This window comes from Haliotis asinina, chromosome 7 (genome assembly GCF_037392515.1).
Source record: "Haliotis asinina isolate JCU_RB_2024 chromosome 7, JCU_Hal_asi_v2, whole genome shotgun sequence".
NCBI lineage: Eukaryota > Metazoa > Mollusca > Gastropoda > Lepetellida > Haliotidae > Haliotis > Haliotis asinina.
The window spans coordinates 38,318,381-38,336,872 of record NC_090286.1 but is presented as its reverse complement, the minus strand read 5'-3'; the positions used below and the strand labels follow the sequence as shown (position 1 = coordinate 38,336,872).

The 18,492-nt window shown below is 39.2% G+C and overlaps 2 protein-coding genes across 3 annotated transcripts in view; one reads left to right on the top strand and one right to left on the bottom strand.

Annotated features, from left to right (window-relative positions):
* The window catches only part of LOC137291372 (pyrethroid hydrolase Ces2e-like), a 93,080-nt gene extending 86,263 nt beyond the window's left edge, over window positions 1–6,817 (top strand). The window contains exons 9-11 of one of the 2 annotated variants that reach the window (XM_067822690.1): window positions 619–739; window positions 2,588–2,723; window positions 3,432–6,817. In XM_067822690.1, the coding sequence (XP_067678791.1) occupies window positions 619–739; window positions 2,588–2,723; window positions 3,432–3,819 (645 nt within the window). In that variant the 3' untranslated portion in view covers window positions 3,820–6,817. Of the gene's footprint in view, window positions 1–618; window positions 740–2,572; window positions 2,724–3,431 lie in introns of both variants that reach the window. The other variant, XM_067822689.1, reaches the window with a different exon arrangement.
* Window positions 6,818–7,179: 362 nt separating this feature from the next.
* LOC137290531 (putative RNA polymerase II subunit B1 CTD phosphatase RPAP2) lies at window positions 7,180–18,314 on the bottom strand. The gene is made up of 10 exons (XM_067821547.1): window positions 17,946–18,314; window positions 17,048–17,185; window positions 15,857–15,955; window positions 14,435–14,500; window positions 13,648–13,775; window positions 11,805–12,939; window positions 11,209–11,312; window positions 10,537–10,617; window positions 9,771–9,839; window positions 7,180–8,538 (listed from the first exon to the last, which is right to left on the bottom strand). Exons 2-10 carry the CDS (start codon window positions 17,162–17,164, stop codon window positions 8,388–8,390), a joined length of 1,950 nt encoding a protein of 649 aa, XP_067677648.1. The 5' UTR covers window positions 17,165–17,185; window positions 17,946–18,314; the 3' UTR covers window positions 7,180–8,387.
* Window positions 18,315–18,492: the final 178 nt, after the last annotated feature.

Genomic DNA, 18,492 nt, shown 5'->3' with positions numbered 1-18,492 from the left:
AACCTGAACACCTGAACACTCTAACCATTGTTTAGAGTCAGTCTGAGTCACATTGTACCCAAATGGGGAAACGAATCCGGGTTTTTTTTATGGGATGTAGACTACCTGTTAAAGTCCCTTTTACGTGAGTGAATGGATGTAGTTTTAAGCCGCTTTTGGCAATGTTGCACAAATATCATGGTGGACTCCGACGTGGTCGGAATCCTCCCTGAATGGAGTAGAAAGTGTGTAGATGTCTTCTGGGATATATTACCATGACATGGATTGCTAACCACATTACTTGCCTACGGTTCCATCAAGATACAATGGAAGCTGTCTTAACCGGCATTGGTCTAATCCAGCAAGTTGTCAACACCGGCATAAAATCTAAGTCCCTTCCGCGGTGTGTACATTTTTCGTCAGCTTTACAATCCAGCACATTGTCTAAAACGGATGATTTCTTCAGTCCCAGTGAGTGCCGGATTAGACAGGTTCCACTGTATATAAATTGTGTAGGTGTTAATCATAATCGATATTCCAGTCGTTTTCGAGGAAACATGCTTCAAGACAGCAATTTTGAAACAAAACTTAAAGTTTTAATATTTTTAAGCATCAAATTTCGTTGTATTTTCCCTTCAGATTGTTGGCGACTATTTCATCGTGGCGCCGATACACAAAGCAGCTAGCGTCCTCTCTCGACACAACCTCACCGTCTTCGTCTACAACTACGAGTACAAATCCGTCTTCGACAAGTGGCAAGGTACAAACCGATACAGAACAACAGCAGTTGTTCCTGTCTATCTTGCATGTTTGATATGTATTTCTATCTGCTGCCATGTGGTTACACGATCTGTGTACATAAGGGGACTTATCCATTCTATATTCAGCAAGTATATCGGTCGGTCATTTGCCTGTGTAAAACTGCATACGGATATTTTAAAACCACTCTGAGTATGTTTACACCAATGCAAATCCAGGAACATATGGAAACTGCTTTGAGAATCGTAACACAAATAAGCCGGAGGGTTCAGACCCGTCTTTTGTTGGATTGCCTGGAGGGTAAGCCATGACTTTCTTGTAGGCATAGTCTCATTTGAAGTGATGTTGAAACAGTTACACGGAGGGGTTCATGCGGGTCGTGTGCTGTTTTCAGCATCTAGGCAGGAAAAAGAGCAGGGCACCAGACATTGTCCATGATTCCATGTTCTGTATAAGGAGCATTGTGAAACAGTCAGTATCTACTCGCTTTCTGGTAGAAGAGAGATAAACATTTGTGTTATTATCGTAAATCAACACTTTCTTGAACAAGCCAAGATTTGTAGTATAAGCGTAGATTTACACCATGTGATATAGGCGTAGTTATAAACCTTGTAGTATAGTCGTAGATTTTCACCGTCTGGTATGAGCGTAAATTTACACCATATGTCATAAGCGTAGATATATAAAATTTACAACTTGTGGCATAAGCGAAGATTTACATCTCCTAGGAGAAGAGTGTGTAGTTTAATCGTAAAGGGTACACTATTTGATATAGATTTACATCCTTTGGTATTAGATGACATTTGCCCCGGGTGGTATAAGGGTCGATTGACACCGTGCCGTATAGGGGTAGGTTCGTACCATCTGATACCGTAGTTCGACATCCTCTAATTTACGGATAGGTCCACAGCTTGTGGTATTAGGTTAGGTATACAGATGTAAGCGCAGATCAACACCTTCCAGTCCGATTAATAACGGATTCACTTGCTGGTGATATATGTTGGCGTAGATTAACACCAGGTGTATCTCCGTGGCACAGACCTACATGTAAGTAGTGTAAGTGTAGATGCATACCTGGTATAAGCCCATGGCATAGACCTTCTCGTATGTGGACAGGTGTAAACGTAGATGCACATCTGGTATAAGCCCATAGCGCAGACCTTCTCATATGTGGTGTAAGCGTAGATGCACATCTGGTATAAGCCCATAGCGTAGACCTTCTCATATGTGGTGTAAGCATAGATGCACATCTGGTATAAGCCCATGGCGCAGACCTTCTCGTATGTGGTGTAAGCATAGATGCACATCTGGTATAAGCCCATGGCGTAGACCTTCTCATATGTGGTGTAAGCATAGATGCACATCTGGTATAAGCCCATGGCGCAGACCTTCTCGTATGTGGTGTAAGCGTAGATGCACATCTGGTATAAGCCCATAGCATAGACCTTCTTGCATGTGGTGTAAGTGTACACCTGGTATAAGCAGAGAATGTAGCGTAGATCCACGTGTTCCTGGTTATAAATGTATAATGATATCTTCTGATAACGCATTTATCGCATATCAACTCGTTGTATATGCTATTATTTTTATTTTTATTATTTTCATTATGGTAATATCTTATTGCGTAGTGATTACTAATTTTACCTTGTAACATATAATCTGTTTATGATATTAACATTTGTTAACATCTTTTGTTATGTTTTTCCTTATTAATATGGTTCTTTCAATATGCATATTTATTTTGTAATCTTTTGTTTTTGTAATTGTGCTTTGTTTCGTTGCCATTTTATGACCTTTGAGTTTCACGTTTTCTTAATCTCCAATATTGTCATAGCTCCTTATTCAACAGGTGTGATCCATGGCGCTGAGCTGTTCTACCTGTCAGGGTACCCCCTCGTAAAGCACCCGAACTTCCGTTATGACGAGTCCGACAAGACAATGGCGAGAATGCTTCTGATGTTCTGGGCCAACTTTGTCAAAAATGGGTAAGACCTAAGCTCTTAGTGGCAACACGTTATCGGTATATTTGTACGATTACCCTGTCTTAGAAGACCTTTTGCCACACATCTTTGCCTTCTTTGCCAAGAATAGATGATCGTCTGCTCTAATCCCGGCTTACTACGAACATACTATAACTGCTCGACTCACCGACATGTGTTTTGGTTCTTATCACTTTCTAGCATGAGTCGTCCTCATGGTATTTCTTTAGTTTATTTGGTGCCTTTCTTCGGAGAAAATTCCATGCAGACATTACACCGAGCAGATGAAATATATGCGCTTATTTTAAAGTAGGCTACTGTATGTGGGAATCATGCGAACGGAAATGTTGAGGAAATTACAACAGCAGCCCGCCCGTTTGTAGTCCGTTGTAAACAACAATCTCCTTTACCCTTGTAGCTGAATAAAAATTACAGTCCTATAAACACAACTTTCTTTTCAAAGGCGGTAAGAAAACTTGACTAAGTATATATTTGACATCATGAGAAAGAGAATGTTCTATACAATGATTCTGTCGCATTAAGACTCACAGACGGAAAAACTCTCCTTTCCATGGCTGCAGGAAAATGTGACTGAATATTATGAGAAAGAAATACATTGACATAAACAAGGTGACATCCAGGTTTTGCCTTATTGTCGGTTTACAAATAACCAGTTTGTAGTCTCCTAACCCTTCTTCGTTCCTGTGTTTACAGTCTACCATCCCTGGTCCCACTGAAGGAATTCCACATGGCCCGCTTCACAGAAGACCAACCACTCTTCACCCGCTTCGTGTCATACGACGACGGTCCCACAGTCATCGTCGACCATCACTTCAAGACAGAGAAGCTGTCCTTCTGGAACAATGGCGTGCAAGAACTGTACAGACAGCAGTACAGAAACTACCACGTGGACGGCGAGAACCTCGTTCGTCCCGGGGACTACATCATTACCCATACCTCCAATAGCTGGATTCTGATAGCTGCTTGTATTGGACTGTCCGTTCTCACCGTCCTGTTGTCCGTGTGCTACTGTCAGATGAGACGTCAAGTCAGCATCCTCATAAGACAGAACAGTGTCTCCAGTGGAGAGAGGATGCTGTAGTGAGACTATACTTTGATGAAGGACTCCGGGGGAACGTGGACAAAGAGGAAAGAGGAATATTAGTCGAGAACAGAGTTTAAGTTCAACATGTTCTACAGCATCACGGCTGCAGGACTGCATTTCAGGGCAGTGACCAACATCATTATGTCGCAGAGACTTCAGTTATCCTCATCCCAATACGTAATGACAAGGTCTGAGAAGAAATGTCCATGAAAATATTTTTGGCGAGAAAGGCTGTAGTTGTCCACATATACATAATTCCGGTTACCGTCACCCATGAAGATAATTATATTTTTACTTCGGTGACAAAAAACGCTGCCAAACGCATGACGTAATCATGTGTATTTTGGTCGTAGGAAACTGTGTTAACATCTGAACAGGGATATAAGTATCTATATATACCGCCTTGATATTGACATGAAATGTACAACGCTATTGACAGGAGATGCAGTGCAACGCCTATTGTCAGAAGGAGTTGACGTTTGACCTGCGTGATGAAGTTTTTTATTCGGACCTAATTACCCCCGGAGTCCAATCTTCTGGAGTCTGTGATGTTAATTTCGGATCTCTGTATCCATTCCCCATTTGATACACATACATATCCACACGTGTGTTCGCACATGGTTCATTCCAGGGTGATATTTCCGATGTGTTCATCGACGAGCGGTATGTGGGTGCGAAAGATGATACAGATTGGATATGGACATATGTACATAGCACATTGTTTGTTGATTGTTGTTAAGGAATGTACATATCATTACCTTGTCAATATCAAGTATATTTCAGATACATTTTATGTGCATTGTTTGTGAAATTCGGTTCGATATAATGAAGTAAAATATACGTGTATTTATTTTCATTGAAGAAAGGTTGCATGGAAGACGTTCTTGAAAGAACTGGGTTGTATATTTGAATATAAATATGGGCCCTAGTGAATAAAAAATGTGTGGGATCAAGGTATATTTTTTCACTTAAAAGCTGTCAGCTGTAGAGAAACAATGTGTTCCTAAATATTTTTTGGGTAAAGATCAATATTTCAAACGGCCTCCATGACATTTGCGTTAAATAAAAAGAAAAATTCAAACAAAAATAGGTGAGCAATAAATATTAAGAATCAGCTAAAGTAAATATTTTTGCAGTGGCTTACAATGATTGTGACTGAAAACAACAAGGAAATAGTGGAAATAAGCAGCAATGAACAAAAGGCCCATGTAGGCGACACAACGTTATTGTATATGGTAGGTGTTGTATATTTCAGAGTGTCTATATTTCTTCTAGATGTATGTGTACAGCTGTAATCCAAGGTTTTGTAAGTTAAATATTTATACTTTTATATACTGCATATCATATGGATCCATTTCGTTCAGATGTGACAGTTTGTGTTATATCAATTTTTGTGCTCTTAATTATAACGGTCAGTTCAAATGTGGACGTTGGGTTGGTAAAACGGCATTACGTAAAGCTTAGTGAAAGCCATAGAGGAAATGAATAGAGACATCTGTAGTAAATATTCATGTGAAAATCATGTTCAGCCCATGATTATGAAAATGAAAACGGTAATCATTCGATTCTTGGACCAGTCAGGGCACGGGGCTTAGAAATAGAATAACTTCAAGCGGTTCTGTGCAACAGCGAAGGACATATTTGTATCTTTCCACGTCTGTATTCGGGGCGATGCGATCATCGTCGCAAGATGTATCACAGAAACCTGTGGGTTCGAATCCCGGTTCGCCCGGACCATGCTTCTCTACTTGTTAGCACCCTGCTAATCATCTAAGAGTGAGTATGGACCATTTGTTTGCTTACGTTATATAGCATTAGTGACTCATGGTATCGAGGCTAGGTGCCCGAACTGAAAAAAATAATCTAGTGGATGCTCGCGACCTGATAATTCAGCAGAGATAAATGTTACTGTTTCAGGAAGCGCATTCCTATCCCTATCCCTATCTCAAAGTACGTGACGGGTACCTATATCTCGAAGTAGATTCAATACGTGACGGGTACCCTGATCTGAAAGCAGATTAAATATATGACGGGACCCTTATTTTGACGTAGATTCAAAACGTGACGGGTAGCCTTATCTCGAAGTAGATTCAATACGTGACGGGTACCTTCATCTTGAAGTACATTCAATACGTGACGAGTGCCCTTATCTTGAAATAAATAGATTCAATAGGTGACGGGTTCCCTTTATCTTGAAGTGGATTCAATACGTGACGGGTACACGTGTCTCGAAGTACATATTACGTTACAGTCCTCCCACCCCGTAATGTAACAGGGACGCCTATTTCGAGGTGCCAGTTATTCGGACGGTACACTTGTGTCGAAAGACTAAAATACAACACGACTCCCAGTTCGGTTTATCCGAATTAATGAAGAACAATACACAAGCCTTAGCAATGTCCCCAGGAATCAAACTTTCGTCTATTGCTCTAATACATGAAAGCTTTCGGTGAATTTAAGATGAAGATTAAGCTGTGAGTCAGGTTACAGTACCATCATTAGACTTCCACTTATCTGTGTGACATCCTTGTGTGAAGCATCCGCGCCAGAGATATTACCTTTGTGTTAGAGAAGGCAGTGAAATAGTACTGTAGCTCACCTGACGTCAATATACTGAAATCATAAAAATTACAAAACGTGTAACAACGGTGAAACAGGGCCATATGTTATATCAAATGAACCTGAAATATTAACTTCACTTTGCAGACTGTAAAAGATGACGAAATTTTTACAAATTGTTACGCGCGCTAACGTTTGTTTTTGAACATAAAAAACACTGTGTTAGCCAAGGAAATTATGTCTAACTGCCACAGATGTTCACGGATTAGCACTAAGCAAAGAATGTCAGACTCTATCAGACAATTGGAGCTGAGTCTAAGACATTGGTCAGGTGAGCTAAAGGTATGAATTGTGTTGCATTCGATTTGTTATTTAATTTTTTGAGTATGTATAATGTCTGATGTTGAATATATTGTGATTAAATCGTTGAAAAATATAGCCTTGTTTTTCTCGTGCCTTTCTTCAAAATATTGATAAACCACATCAAGATGTATGGCTATCAACGACACAATTATTATTACTGCACATGGTACAAGAGTTGATGTTGAAGAGATAGTTTGGAAAACAAAATTTCTAACCCCTGCAATCTCAAGTTGTTATGAGACACCATGTCAGCTATTACTGGACTGGTTTTCATGGTGCAGAAGACTGATGACAAATGTGGATGCTATGAAGCATGGTGTTTGTTCATAGGTAGCAAAGTTCCCTAGTCTGGTCGCACAATTTACTGATAATATGCCACCTGTATCCAGAGGATATGTGTGTCTCTCTACGAAGGTCCATATGAAAAAATCAACATTAATATTTCATAATTTTCATTCATTCCACAAAATGCTGTACAATTACGACATCATTCCATAACTACATACTAGTATGTACATATATTTTCTCTCACAGCAGGAATCAGACTTAAACCATGTAATTTTCGTACAATTCAACCTCTTATACAACACGCCTTTGTAAAACGGAAACACACTTCAGATTCCAACACTCAAAGGGAGGCAATCCTTGGACTCATATTAATCAACAGGAAGTCACCCTACCCACAGTAACAGTGCAGACAGATGTTTTAGTTCATAGTTGCTTACACAATATTATGGTTGTACTTCATCAAGCAAAACAGAGGCAGGTAAACAGTATTTTCATATGATCATGTGATGGAATATGATGTAATATGGAACAATGATCAATAGGAATCAACAACTGATTGTCACCAGATCACCAACGAGACAGCAGTCACTACCATAAAAGAGGAACTAGTGCTTGAGATGGGAACTGATGGTATGTCACCGTTTGTGACCAATCGGTCCACATTTGCGTTGATTTTACCAACGCAACACTATGATGAAATTTGACCACAGTGCAAAATGACAATTTTGGCTTTCACCAGCCAAGTATGATTAGGATTTTGATCAGGTGAAATGGAACCCTTGGGCTAAGTATACTGTTATGTTGTCATGTCCTTATTATAATGTCCTGAACCAGCATTTTATTCTCTCAGTAACATTACTGATCCTACACATAAAAGCAAATACATCCACAGTCCTAATATGGAATAAGTCAGCTGGAGTTTAAACTGTACGAAACAGTCTGTGAGTTAAATCCATATTGTCAGATGGAATGGGTGGAAAGTCTAATAATGACAAAGGTTGGTCATAAACAACACTGGTAAAGCAGATAATATGAGTACAGTATCATAATTTGGTCGAAAGCTGGATTCCAACCACTGATAGGCAGATCCTGGCTCTAAAGGGACATAACCCTGCACTGTGATAACCTAATTCATGTCTTGACAACTTGCAAAGAAAGTTATCACATGTCACCTCACTCAAGATTTAGATGAAACACCATATTGCACATCAGACTGAAAATCATATCCCTATCAGTTTCTTGATCTGCTTTGTAATGGTGTTGCTTCCCTATAGGTCAGGCATGTACATGTACATGATCAACCATGATCTTGTGTGTAATCTCTGAAGTGAGGACTAAGGTCTGTGAGTGAGTTGTCAAGTGTCCATGTTCAGGCATGCTAGCCATTCCACAACTTGATCCAGATCTGAGAGTGTGTGGCCAATGCCAGCAAGAATAATGCTGAAGTACTTCATGGCAGACTGTTCCTTAAACGATGCCTGGATCTTCTGTGACTTCAAGGTCAGCCTACAGAAAGAATAGTGATAACAAGCATATTTGCATTGTAACAGTACATGTCAGTCTGTGATTGGGTTGTTGTCATGTTAAGCCAGACCAATATTATTGCTTGTTTTACGGATCTGCTTGTCATATTTTTTGAAGAATGCAAAAAAATAAAAGTAATTGCCCTCCCCTCCCACGCTCAAAAAATACAATCCTAATGTTTTTTTGGCCACGAATGTAAACTTACAAGAAATCTGTTTCCCCTACCTCATATACACTTAAAAAATTGTCAAAAGTTAAATACTTTGAGTATTTGGAAGCAATATTACTTATATTGGTGACTTTATTTTAATTTTTTTCCTCCTGCATTTAGGTTTTCTAAGGACAAAAAATCTGTAAAACAAGCAATAAAATTGGTCTGGATTGAGTATGAGTGAGTGAGTGAGTTTGGCTTTATGCTGCTTTTAGCAATATCCCAGCAATATCAAACTACGGGGACACCAGAGATGGGCCTCACACATTGTGCCCATGTGGGGAATTCGACCTGATCTTCGGCATAATGAGCCAATGCATTTACCACTAGGCTACCCCACTGCAAACAAAAAAAAACACAAGTTTCTAGGATATCGTCATAAGTAATAATACACACAATCCATGTACAAAATGACAGTTTACAATAAATTATGGGGTATTTTTCCATTTTGTCTTTTCAGAACATCTGATCGATTACCTAGAGTGATGTGACCATGCAGCTTCTTTCTCAGTTCTCAAGCTGGAGTGACTACAACCTAGCGATAGAAGATATGTTGTGGCAATGTTTTTTGTGCCATATGTCACAACATATCATAACATCAACAAATGATAATACATGTATCATGAATATACACCTCTCATCACTTGCTTGTTTGTTTGTTCAGCAATATTATAGCTGTATAACAAAGGTCGGCAAATAATCGAGTCTAAACTAGACAATCCAGTGATCAACAGCATGAGGGCTGATCTACCCAACTGGAATGTAATGACGAGTCAACCAAGTTAACGAGCCTGATCCCCCAACCTTGTTAGTTGACTCTTACGACAAACAAGGGTTGCTGACAACCAATTCCATCATGGATCTTCACAGGTAAACTTGCTTGCAGTCATTACAACTGAGAGGAAAGAATCTACATAAATCATTGCAGCAAGCAATGAACCAGAAGATATGTATAAAGTTGTACATTTTTCAAACCATAGCTTACTGCCTACACTGGACTTACATTTTCATCAGGATGAATGCTACCAGACTCCACTGTCCAGGCTTGAAGAGAATGTTGTGACTTGTAAAGCTGCAATTAAAAGAGCCCATATTTGATGCATTCAACCATCAAGTGTTCTTGCTTAAATCAAACTCATTTTTCTTGATCACTAAACTGACTGATCCTCTTCCTTCAAAGAAAGTTCATAATCAACAACATTATTACGACTACATTGTACATGCATGAAGTATATCTGACCTTGATCCTACAAGTACTACACAGCCAAAACATTGCATGAGTTTCATAACAGTTCATGCAATATGGCATATTCACATGTTTAGTAAATGATACATGCTGGCGGTCACCCCAACTTCAAACAAATTCTAAGATCAGACTGAACATGGACTTTAAAAATACTGTCACACAGTGGACCTACTTTCAAAATGCATTTCATACTATGGTATTGATTTGTTCAATTTGGAGCAGGAGCATTATTTGAAATCCTGAAAGGTACTGTGGCATAATGGATCTACATCTCCGTAATGTAGACAGTGCCAAACAACATCTGGATCAGTGAACCATGTTTATAATGAACAAACTATTGGATTGTGAACTGCTGTTTGGTCAAGACCACATGCTGTATAACTACAAGCATAACAAGCTAGAGGTCCTTTACAGTTTGTTATAGTTATGGTATACCGTACATCCTATCACCAACATGTACAAGGAGCAAGGCACTGCCACTTTGGTAAAATGATAAAACAGATACAGTCACCCCAAGTTTTACCTGAATGTGTAGACAAGTTCTCGTAGGTGCTGTGCCACATCTTCCAGGGTGAGACACAGTGGAGGCAGCAGATCAGGAATTCTGAAACAGATGCGAGGCTTTCAAATTCTTTGTCATTTGTGTCCCCCAGGAATAAATATGTCATGAGACAACTACATTGTGAATCAGAAGCATTAGGGTTAGAGCCACATCAAGTCTGTCCTACATATGTAACCTACAGGCCTTATTTGGCAGGTGGGTGTAAAAGGTAGTGCTGTAACGATACCTTGAACTATTGATGGATTGTATTTGATGAGTTTCCGATGACATTGAAGTGATGTTAGGAATAGAAAATGACTGATGTATTGATAGTATGTGTGACTATCAACAGGCTAGAAACTGACTTCCAGTGATAAATGTGCAGCATAAGTAATAGGAAGTACTTGATTCAATTAATTTGATTTAGAGTTATCCGCCCCTGTTACCTCTTAAAAAAACATGACTGTTTATGTGATCTGTGTTTCAAGTTTCTTTTCAGTTATTCATTTTAACTTGTTTTTATTTCATATTAATTATACATTTATTTGGGAAATGATTTCATATAAGACAATTCAAGGAGAAAAAAACAACTACAATTGCAATAGTGGGTTGCAACAGATTATCGCTATTGCATCCCTAGTAAAGGGCACATACACTTTGTCAAGTCTGTCCAGCACTATCTTCCTCCGTATCACCATCTGGTCATGGGAGTCCACAGTGGGAAGCTGCACCTTCTGACGTGGACTCTCGGCAGATGGCTGTACACAGAAGTTCAGCAGCTCAACACAAGGACATAAATACATACAAAGGAATAAATCAGAAAAAACAAACTGAGTGTTTGAACAAGAATGTCCAAAACCTTTGTCAAGTAGTCAAAAGTTAAGATTCAGGGAAAGCCTTAAATTACACTCCGGCAGACTTGCAAGCATATATATTTACTCTCCATGTCTACCTGCAATCATATCCCAGTTGCATAGATTGATGCGATTGATCACTGGATTGCCTGGTCCAGTCTTGATTTCTTACAGACTGCTGCCCTAAAGCTGAAATATTGCTGAAGGTGTAACAATCCAAACACCATCTGCCACAGTAAATGATTTCAGTTTTATGTCACTTTTAGCATGGGGCACTACAAATGGGCTTCACATATTGCACCCATGTTAGGAACTGAACATAGTTGTGATGGGCAAACACTTTAACCACTAAACTTAACCACCGCTCCCTATCCCAAGAGCTGACAGAAAACCCACCTGTATGATATCATCTATGTCATTCATCCTTTTCTTCTGTCCCCCAAAAGAGCCTCTGTAGAACTCCCTCACTCTCAGCTCATAGTCTCTGGTCTCAGCTTGTATCTGCTTGAAGTCTGGCAATGGACTTGATGCCTGCTTATCACCCTCCATTTGCACCTCCCCAAGCAGGTGGTCAAAATCTTTTTCCTGATCAGCAACCATTTTGCACAGTTCACCATATTTCTTGTCTAACTCAGGTTGGTTTACAGATGCGGACTCTTTCCCACCAGTTCCCAGAAACTTCAGAGAGTCTCTTGTAACCCACTCTTCCATCACCTTGGAAACTGCATCGAGAGGCCATAATGTGGAAACTGGCGATTTGGAAGCTGGACTTGTTCTTTTAGTTGGAGTCTGTACTTGTGATGGTGATACGGTAGCAGAGGCTGACAGGTCTGTGATCAGTGCAGTGGCATGATGAACATCTTTTGTTTCCTTTTCAAAAGCTATTTTTTCTGACTGATCTGTAGTAATGCTTTTCTGTCCATTATGAACACTGTCAATAGAAGCATCATCCTCTTCATCAGAGTCAACCACATCACAACCACTCTCTTTGACAATGGATTTGGATTCAACCGAATCAATTTTCTTACCTCCTTCTGAATCCTGAATATCAGCCAGCTGACCTAGCAGGTGTTTCTTCCTACTCAACAACCTCATCACATAGTCTTCCTTTGACTCTCCTTTACGCTGACCTTTGATCTCTGACCTTTCTACACCTTCTGATTCACCTTGACCTTTTTCACTTACAGGGTTTAAACCTTTGGCACCTTCAACATTACTAACCCTCTCTTCTTCTTCTACAATATTTTTCCCAAGAGCTGCCTCTCCTTCAGACCTTGGCTCTGAGAAGTCCACATTAATTCCGTGGACCTGATGGACATCAGCAACAGTCATGTCAGCCATGTTTTCTACAATGTTGGAGATAATATTTGAATCATCTGTTTGGGACAGAGTAGGTACTGTGTGTGACTTAGGACTTTCAGCTTGCTGCTGTTTAGAAGAGCTGATCTGATCCTGTTTTTCTAGTTTCATCACCTCCTTCTTCAAGTCTGTCCGAGGCAGGCTGAGCAATACCTCATCCCCAACAGTGCACCTGGATAAGATGGACAAATTGTTAGAGTATGTAATTAAAAACTGGAATAACAATTGCTAATATAAGGGAAGAGTGATTTCAAAGGATTTTGACGCACTATTGTACTCGAAATGACTCATATCCACAGGCTTCATACATTTGTAAGAGAATTGAGCAGCTTGCCTGTCAGTATTTACACTTATGTATTTGTTCCACAAAAGCAAAGAACAGACAGCAACACTATGATGACTCCAATATATTATTGCAGTACTCTGTGTGTGATTAACCTGACACAAACCTGGAACCATTGCTAGGGAAATATTGTTTGAATATCTATTTCTTGCCTTAGGGACCATTCATAATATATGGTTCAGGGCTTGATGATGATTTTCATGGTGAAGCATGTACAATGTGAATGACCTCCCTAAAATTTATGTACACAGTCAGTTACCCCTCCTGCATGTCATGTACAAATGAATGACCATCCTTCCCCTTTCCATAATACGTAACAGTATTTATGTACAAAATTATTGACTTCCCCTAGTACACATGTACAAACTTGATGACACCCACTGTCCCACTAGATGAAAATGTGTGATCCAATCTTATCACCATCAACCCTTCTTGCCATAAATTATAAATGATGTCTCATCAATATAGGGACTCCCAGTAAAAAGAGTCACATTCTCTTTGTGCATGAGGCACATGATATAACGGAAGACTACAAACCTCTTGGCTTTTACTGCCAGGAACTCAAAGTCCACCTTGGGTTCTAGTTCCCTTGACCACACAGGAGATGTTGATATCTGCTTCTCAAAGAACTGGGAGGCTTTCAAGCAGAAGTTACTGCAAAATTTCTGAAAAAAATGAGGAACTTGCTAGTATGCAATGCTACCTTGGATACTCTCTCAGAAATGGCACAAGCCAAAGAAGGAATACCTGGAATATTACAGATGTGATATCACTGGCACAGAGTTGTGTTAGGATGTTTGTCAAACACAAACTCTGAGCAATGGTTGCTGTATTACTATATTATTGGATCACTGGATCAGAACATGACCGATCAGTATTAGTTGTTGTTTTATGTTTCCATACTACTTTAAAATATTTCAGCAACAGATTTACGAGTGGTTACCAGGAATGGGTTCACACATTCTATGTTTCTACACATGATGCTAATAGAACCAGGCTTGTCAGAGACAATGAAAACACTGAAAGCACTTCAGATTTTTAAGAACTTTTATGAATAATATCAATCTGTACTCTACAGTCTAAGTTGTGCAGGACTGAAAACTACCATTCTGCTTTTGACATTTCTTCCCTAGTGCATTTTCAGAAACTTTAAATTTCTACTGTTCAAAGCTAATCCATTGTAGAGAAAATGCAATTCAGCATCATACCAATGATCACCTGTTTGCCACCACATTTACCTTCCTTGAAACATGTACCATCTTGCACATAAGTGACTGTTCAACATGCTACTAAAGGGAGGTAACCAATGCTTCTTAATACCTACCTTTCTCTCTGTAATATCGTACACCATGTTGGACTTGGTGCATATTTTGTACTGCTGTTTAGGAACCTGAAAAATCACCAGCAAAATGATCCATTTAAGTAAGTTAATGATCCATTTACTTAAAGAAATTAATCCTACAAAAATCTGATGTTCTAGTCTGATACAATACCTGCTGGCCGAAGCTGAACTTTCCATCCAGCCAATCAGCTGGATGGCAAGCATACAACTCACTTAAACATCTAATTCTAGCAGCTCAAAAATGAATAGAATTAGGTAATTATTAACTTTTCTGTTGTACTGACGTCCAAAATGGTGCACAATCAAATCATTTGTTTCAGTTTTCAGAGACTAAGATTGAAATATCCAGAGGTTGTAAAGAAAAGAACAATATTTTTCAAAGCTAGCATCTGATTGGTTCACACATGCTTCTTTTTGATTGTGGAGTCCTATATTACAAAAGACATGAATTTATGATTCATCAACTTGGATGTATCATTAGTTCTCGTTCCTGACATGAAAGAGTGAGCATGGTTTTATGTCAGTTTCAGCAATATCCCAGCAATATCAAGGCAGGGGACATCAGAAATGGGCCTCACACATTGTACACATGTTTGGAATTGAATCTGAGTATTTGGCATGACAGGTGAATGCTTTAATCTACTGACATAAACTTCTAAGGAGGTGTCCTTAAATCTTGATACAGACAGATACACCACTGGAGTAAAGAACCTTGTTTTATTAAGACTGGCATGAATGGTTTCCACATATCTGCAGGAAGAAAGTAATAAAGGCTGAAAAGACATACCTTTATGCTATGTTCTCAGATAGTGTTTCATAGCACAAATACAACTGGTTTGAGGAAAGGGCAAAAGTTTCATTCTGCATGAGACTCTGGTCTGTGTTGGATTACATGATGAACAGAAATTAGAGTTTTCAGAATTAGGCACCAGTGACAGGTTGTTAATGGATAACTGTCCAAGTGATGGAAATTCAAATAGAACAGCACAGACCAAGTAAAAACAGTTGAGAGAATTATCCATGGACACTGAACATTGCTAGATAAACAGCTTCTTCATATCAACAATTAAGTTTAAACTTAATTATTTATTAGTATATTTCTCATCATAAAATTTCATGGTTAGTTGATTAAAAGAGGACGTCATGTTTACTTGATTAAAAGGGCCCTGGGATTTCATGTTAAGTTGATTAAAAAGGGCCCTGGGATTTCATGTTTAGTTGATTAATGCAAAGCACAATAAAGAATGATATATGATCTTATACCACATAAGATGCCTTACCAACCTGCATTTTCGAAAACAAACATGGAGGTAAAATTTCATCAAATTCAACAAAACAGTTCCATCAAAATTTTATACAAACAATAGGAGTAAATTAACCTATGTGTACAATAGATTTACCTACTCTAGACAGTTTGTTGCTACATAGAGGGTAGCCGCAGTCCTTGGCAATGGACCGTTCCTCAACCACATCGGCATAGTGACTGGGAGAGATCAGCTGGCCCTGAAACACCACAATCAGAGTGAGTGAGTGAGTGAGCGAGTGAAATCAAACCCAGGTCTTTATCATGACAAATGAAAGTTTCAACCCCTCGGCTACCCCGCCTCCCATAATTCAACACAGGAGTTATAATATACCTATCACTTATATGGAAAGGATTATACACAGTATAACAATAAATATGAACATCACAAGCAATTCAAGGCTCATGCTCACAACATCACCATGGTATGACTTAATGACACAACAGGGAATGACTTAATGACAATAAGGTATGTATTCTTATACAAATAGGTTGAGATGTTCCCAAATTTGGGGAGACTCAAGTCAAGTATAATTCTCCTGCTTCTTTGAGTGGCATTTAGAAGCCGGTATGATGAACATGAACACTTTTTTTATGGACAGACAATGAAACGTTGCACCCATTGCAATAAAGAAGTTGTCTATCCTTAAATAATCATTCCAAATCTCAAGCTGCCTGAAGTGAGAGACACTTGTTTTTGGCGTTGAATGGAATTTTGTGCTGTGGAATTATGGGTACATACATGCATTGTCAGTTTGTTCATTAACATTTCTGGATATGAATATACTGTATACGGAGTATATATTTATGGGAAACATCAAGTGTATTTTCAAAGACACACTGTATTCAGGAAATTAAATAAGACAGTCTTATCCAACAATGAGCATTTGCTAAATCTTGTCTTGTCTGAGTAAATTTAATAGACCCTAAGCGAGGGGATGACTCCAGGGTGAGTGTGGATAAACAGTGCTTAAACTAAACACATTCTACTCATTAATGTTTACTACGATATGATGATATGTGTCAACCGAGTCAGCATGCCTAACCACACAATATCATGACAAGCATGGGTTACTGAAGGTCATTCTAACCTGGAACTTCACAGGTTATAACGAACACATGATGGATCAATTGAAAGAATGAATGAACGAACATGGTTAGTTTGGAAACGAGGCAGGTTGCCTCTTATGACAAGCATGGGTTGCACAAGTCCAATTCTAACTTGGAGATCTTCATGTCTGATGACTGAGATGATAACATGTTTCTTCTTACAAACATCACTAACTACGTACAGCATCCTTGAGGTAGTCCTCTGAAATGGGGTTTTCCAGGAGGCGCAACACAACATGGAATGCCTTCTCTTCACTCGCCACCCGGTGACGTATCTGCTTCTCCTGTTGGGCAGCCATTACAGAGACTCACTCCTTAATCTGTGAGTAGAGAACAAGGACATTAGCAGGTACAACCACTTCTTGTGTATAGCATTCTTTTGTAACAAAAAAATAAATGGCACATTTCTGCTAGAGACAAACTGTCATTTTGCAAAATGTATATCACTAAATATGTCATAAATGCTGACCCTAGCTGCTTCAGTTAACTAACAGGATTTCATTTTGTGGTCTAACAAGGACCATGTGTGTGCCTATAATTACATATTGAATAATTAGCATGATCAGAGGTGTGTAAATACTTTGAACAATTTAATCATCAAAAATAGTTCAACTCAGTGTCGATACGTGAACGACTCGTCCATGTATACCACAGCTGCAACTGTATGTTCACTGTGCACGTCAGAGAAGTCAGACTCAAAGTTTGTAACATACAAAGCTAACCATTTGCCAGTATCATCTCTATATGGGTGATATTATTATAGAGAAATAAGATCACTGTGACTGTGTAAAGTGTGTAACTTTAAGCTAGACATGTCTATAGACGAATTTTACGTAGTTTTGATATGTTCAGCGTATGAAAGCTAAATACAAACTGCTTGTCTGTATATCTTGTAGTATAAAAACTACTTGCATAAATCTAATGATACAAACGTCATCATTAAACTACAACTTTATTTTCAAGGTGCACCCCGTCTGGGAAGTGAGATACTGAAGTTTGTAACATGCGAATGCCAACCTGCTCTGTCATTTGTATATGGGGCCGGACGCCACACATGCGGGATAAACACATTGAACTTACCTGTATTCCACTGGCAGATCAAAGTTTAAGTTGTCAAATCGCACGTGGGAATGTATTTTCAGAAATAAGAGCGAAATGTAACACCAGAGACCATATTATATGGTCTCTGGTAACACTAAGTACGTTCCTGGAACGGTTTCTGCAAATTCAGCAGATAGGGAAGAACTGAGCCAGCCTCGGCACCAGTGGAAAGAGGTTCTAAAAGGTCTACCTAGGGAGAAATTACAAGCTTGAGCTTAAAAAATAACGAGCCGTAACGGGAAATATAATCGACAACTCAACCTAAAGCAACATAGAGTTTCACCATCATAAACGAAAACTAGAACCACAACGTCACCCAAGCTCCCTCCAGCGATTATCGGGTAAGCTGGTTCCCGTCTTTCTTTGCGCGCTTACTGGAATATTGCGATATGCGAGACGGGACCCAGCTCAAACTCACGATTGGTTTGCGGTCAAACTTGGTCCTGGCATCCGCTGCGCTACGCTGCTTATTTCCTTAAAGCAATTTAAAAGAACGTCAGAGAACTAGTTTACTGTCGAACACGGG

Bases quoted from the DNA above. Each gene is read 5' to 3' on its own strand.
- LOC137290531 (XM_067821547.1), bottom strand. From the start codon at position 17,164: ATGGCTGCCCAACAGGAGAAGCAGATACGTCACCGGGTGGCGAGTGAA. The intron at 10,618-11,208 runs GTATGTGCCCTT...CATCTGTTTCAG, and splicing joins CTGGACAGACTTGACAAAGT to AATTCCTGATCTGCTGCCTC. The intron at 9,840-10,536 runs GTAAAACTTGGG...TTTTAATTGCAG, and splicing joins GAACTTGTCTACACATTCAG to CTTTACAAGTCACAACATTC.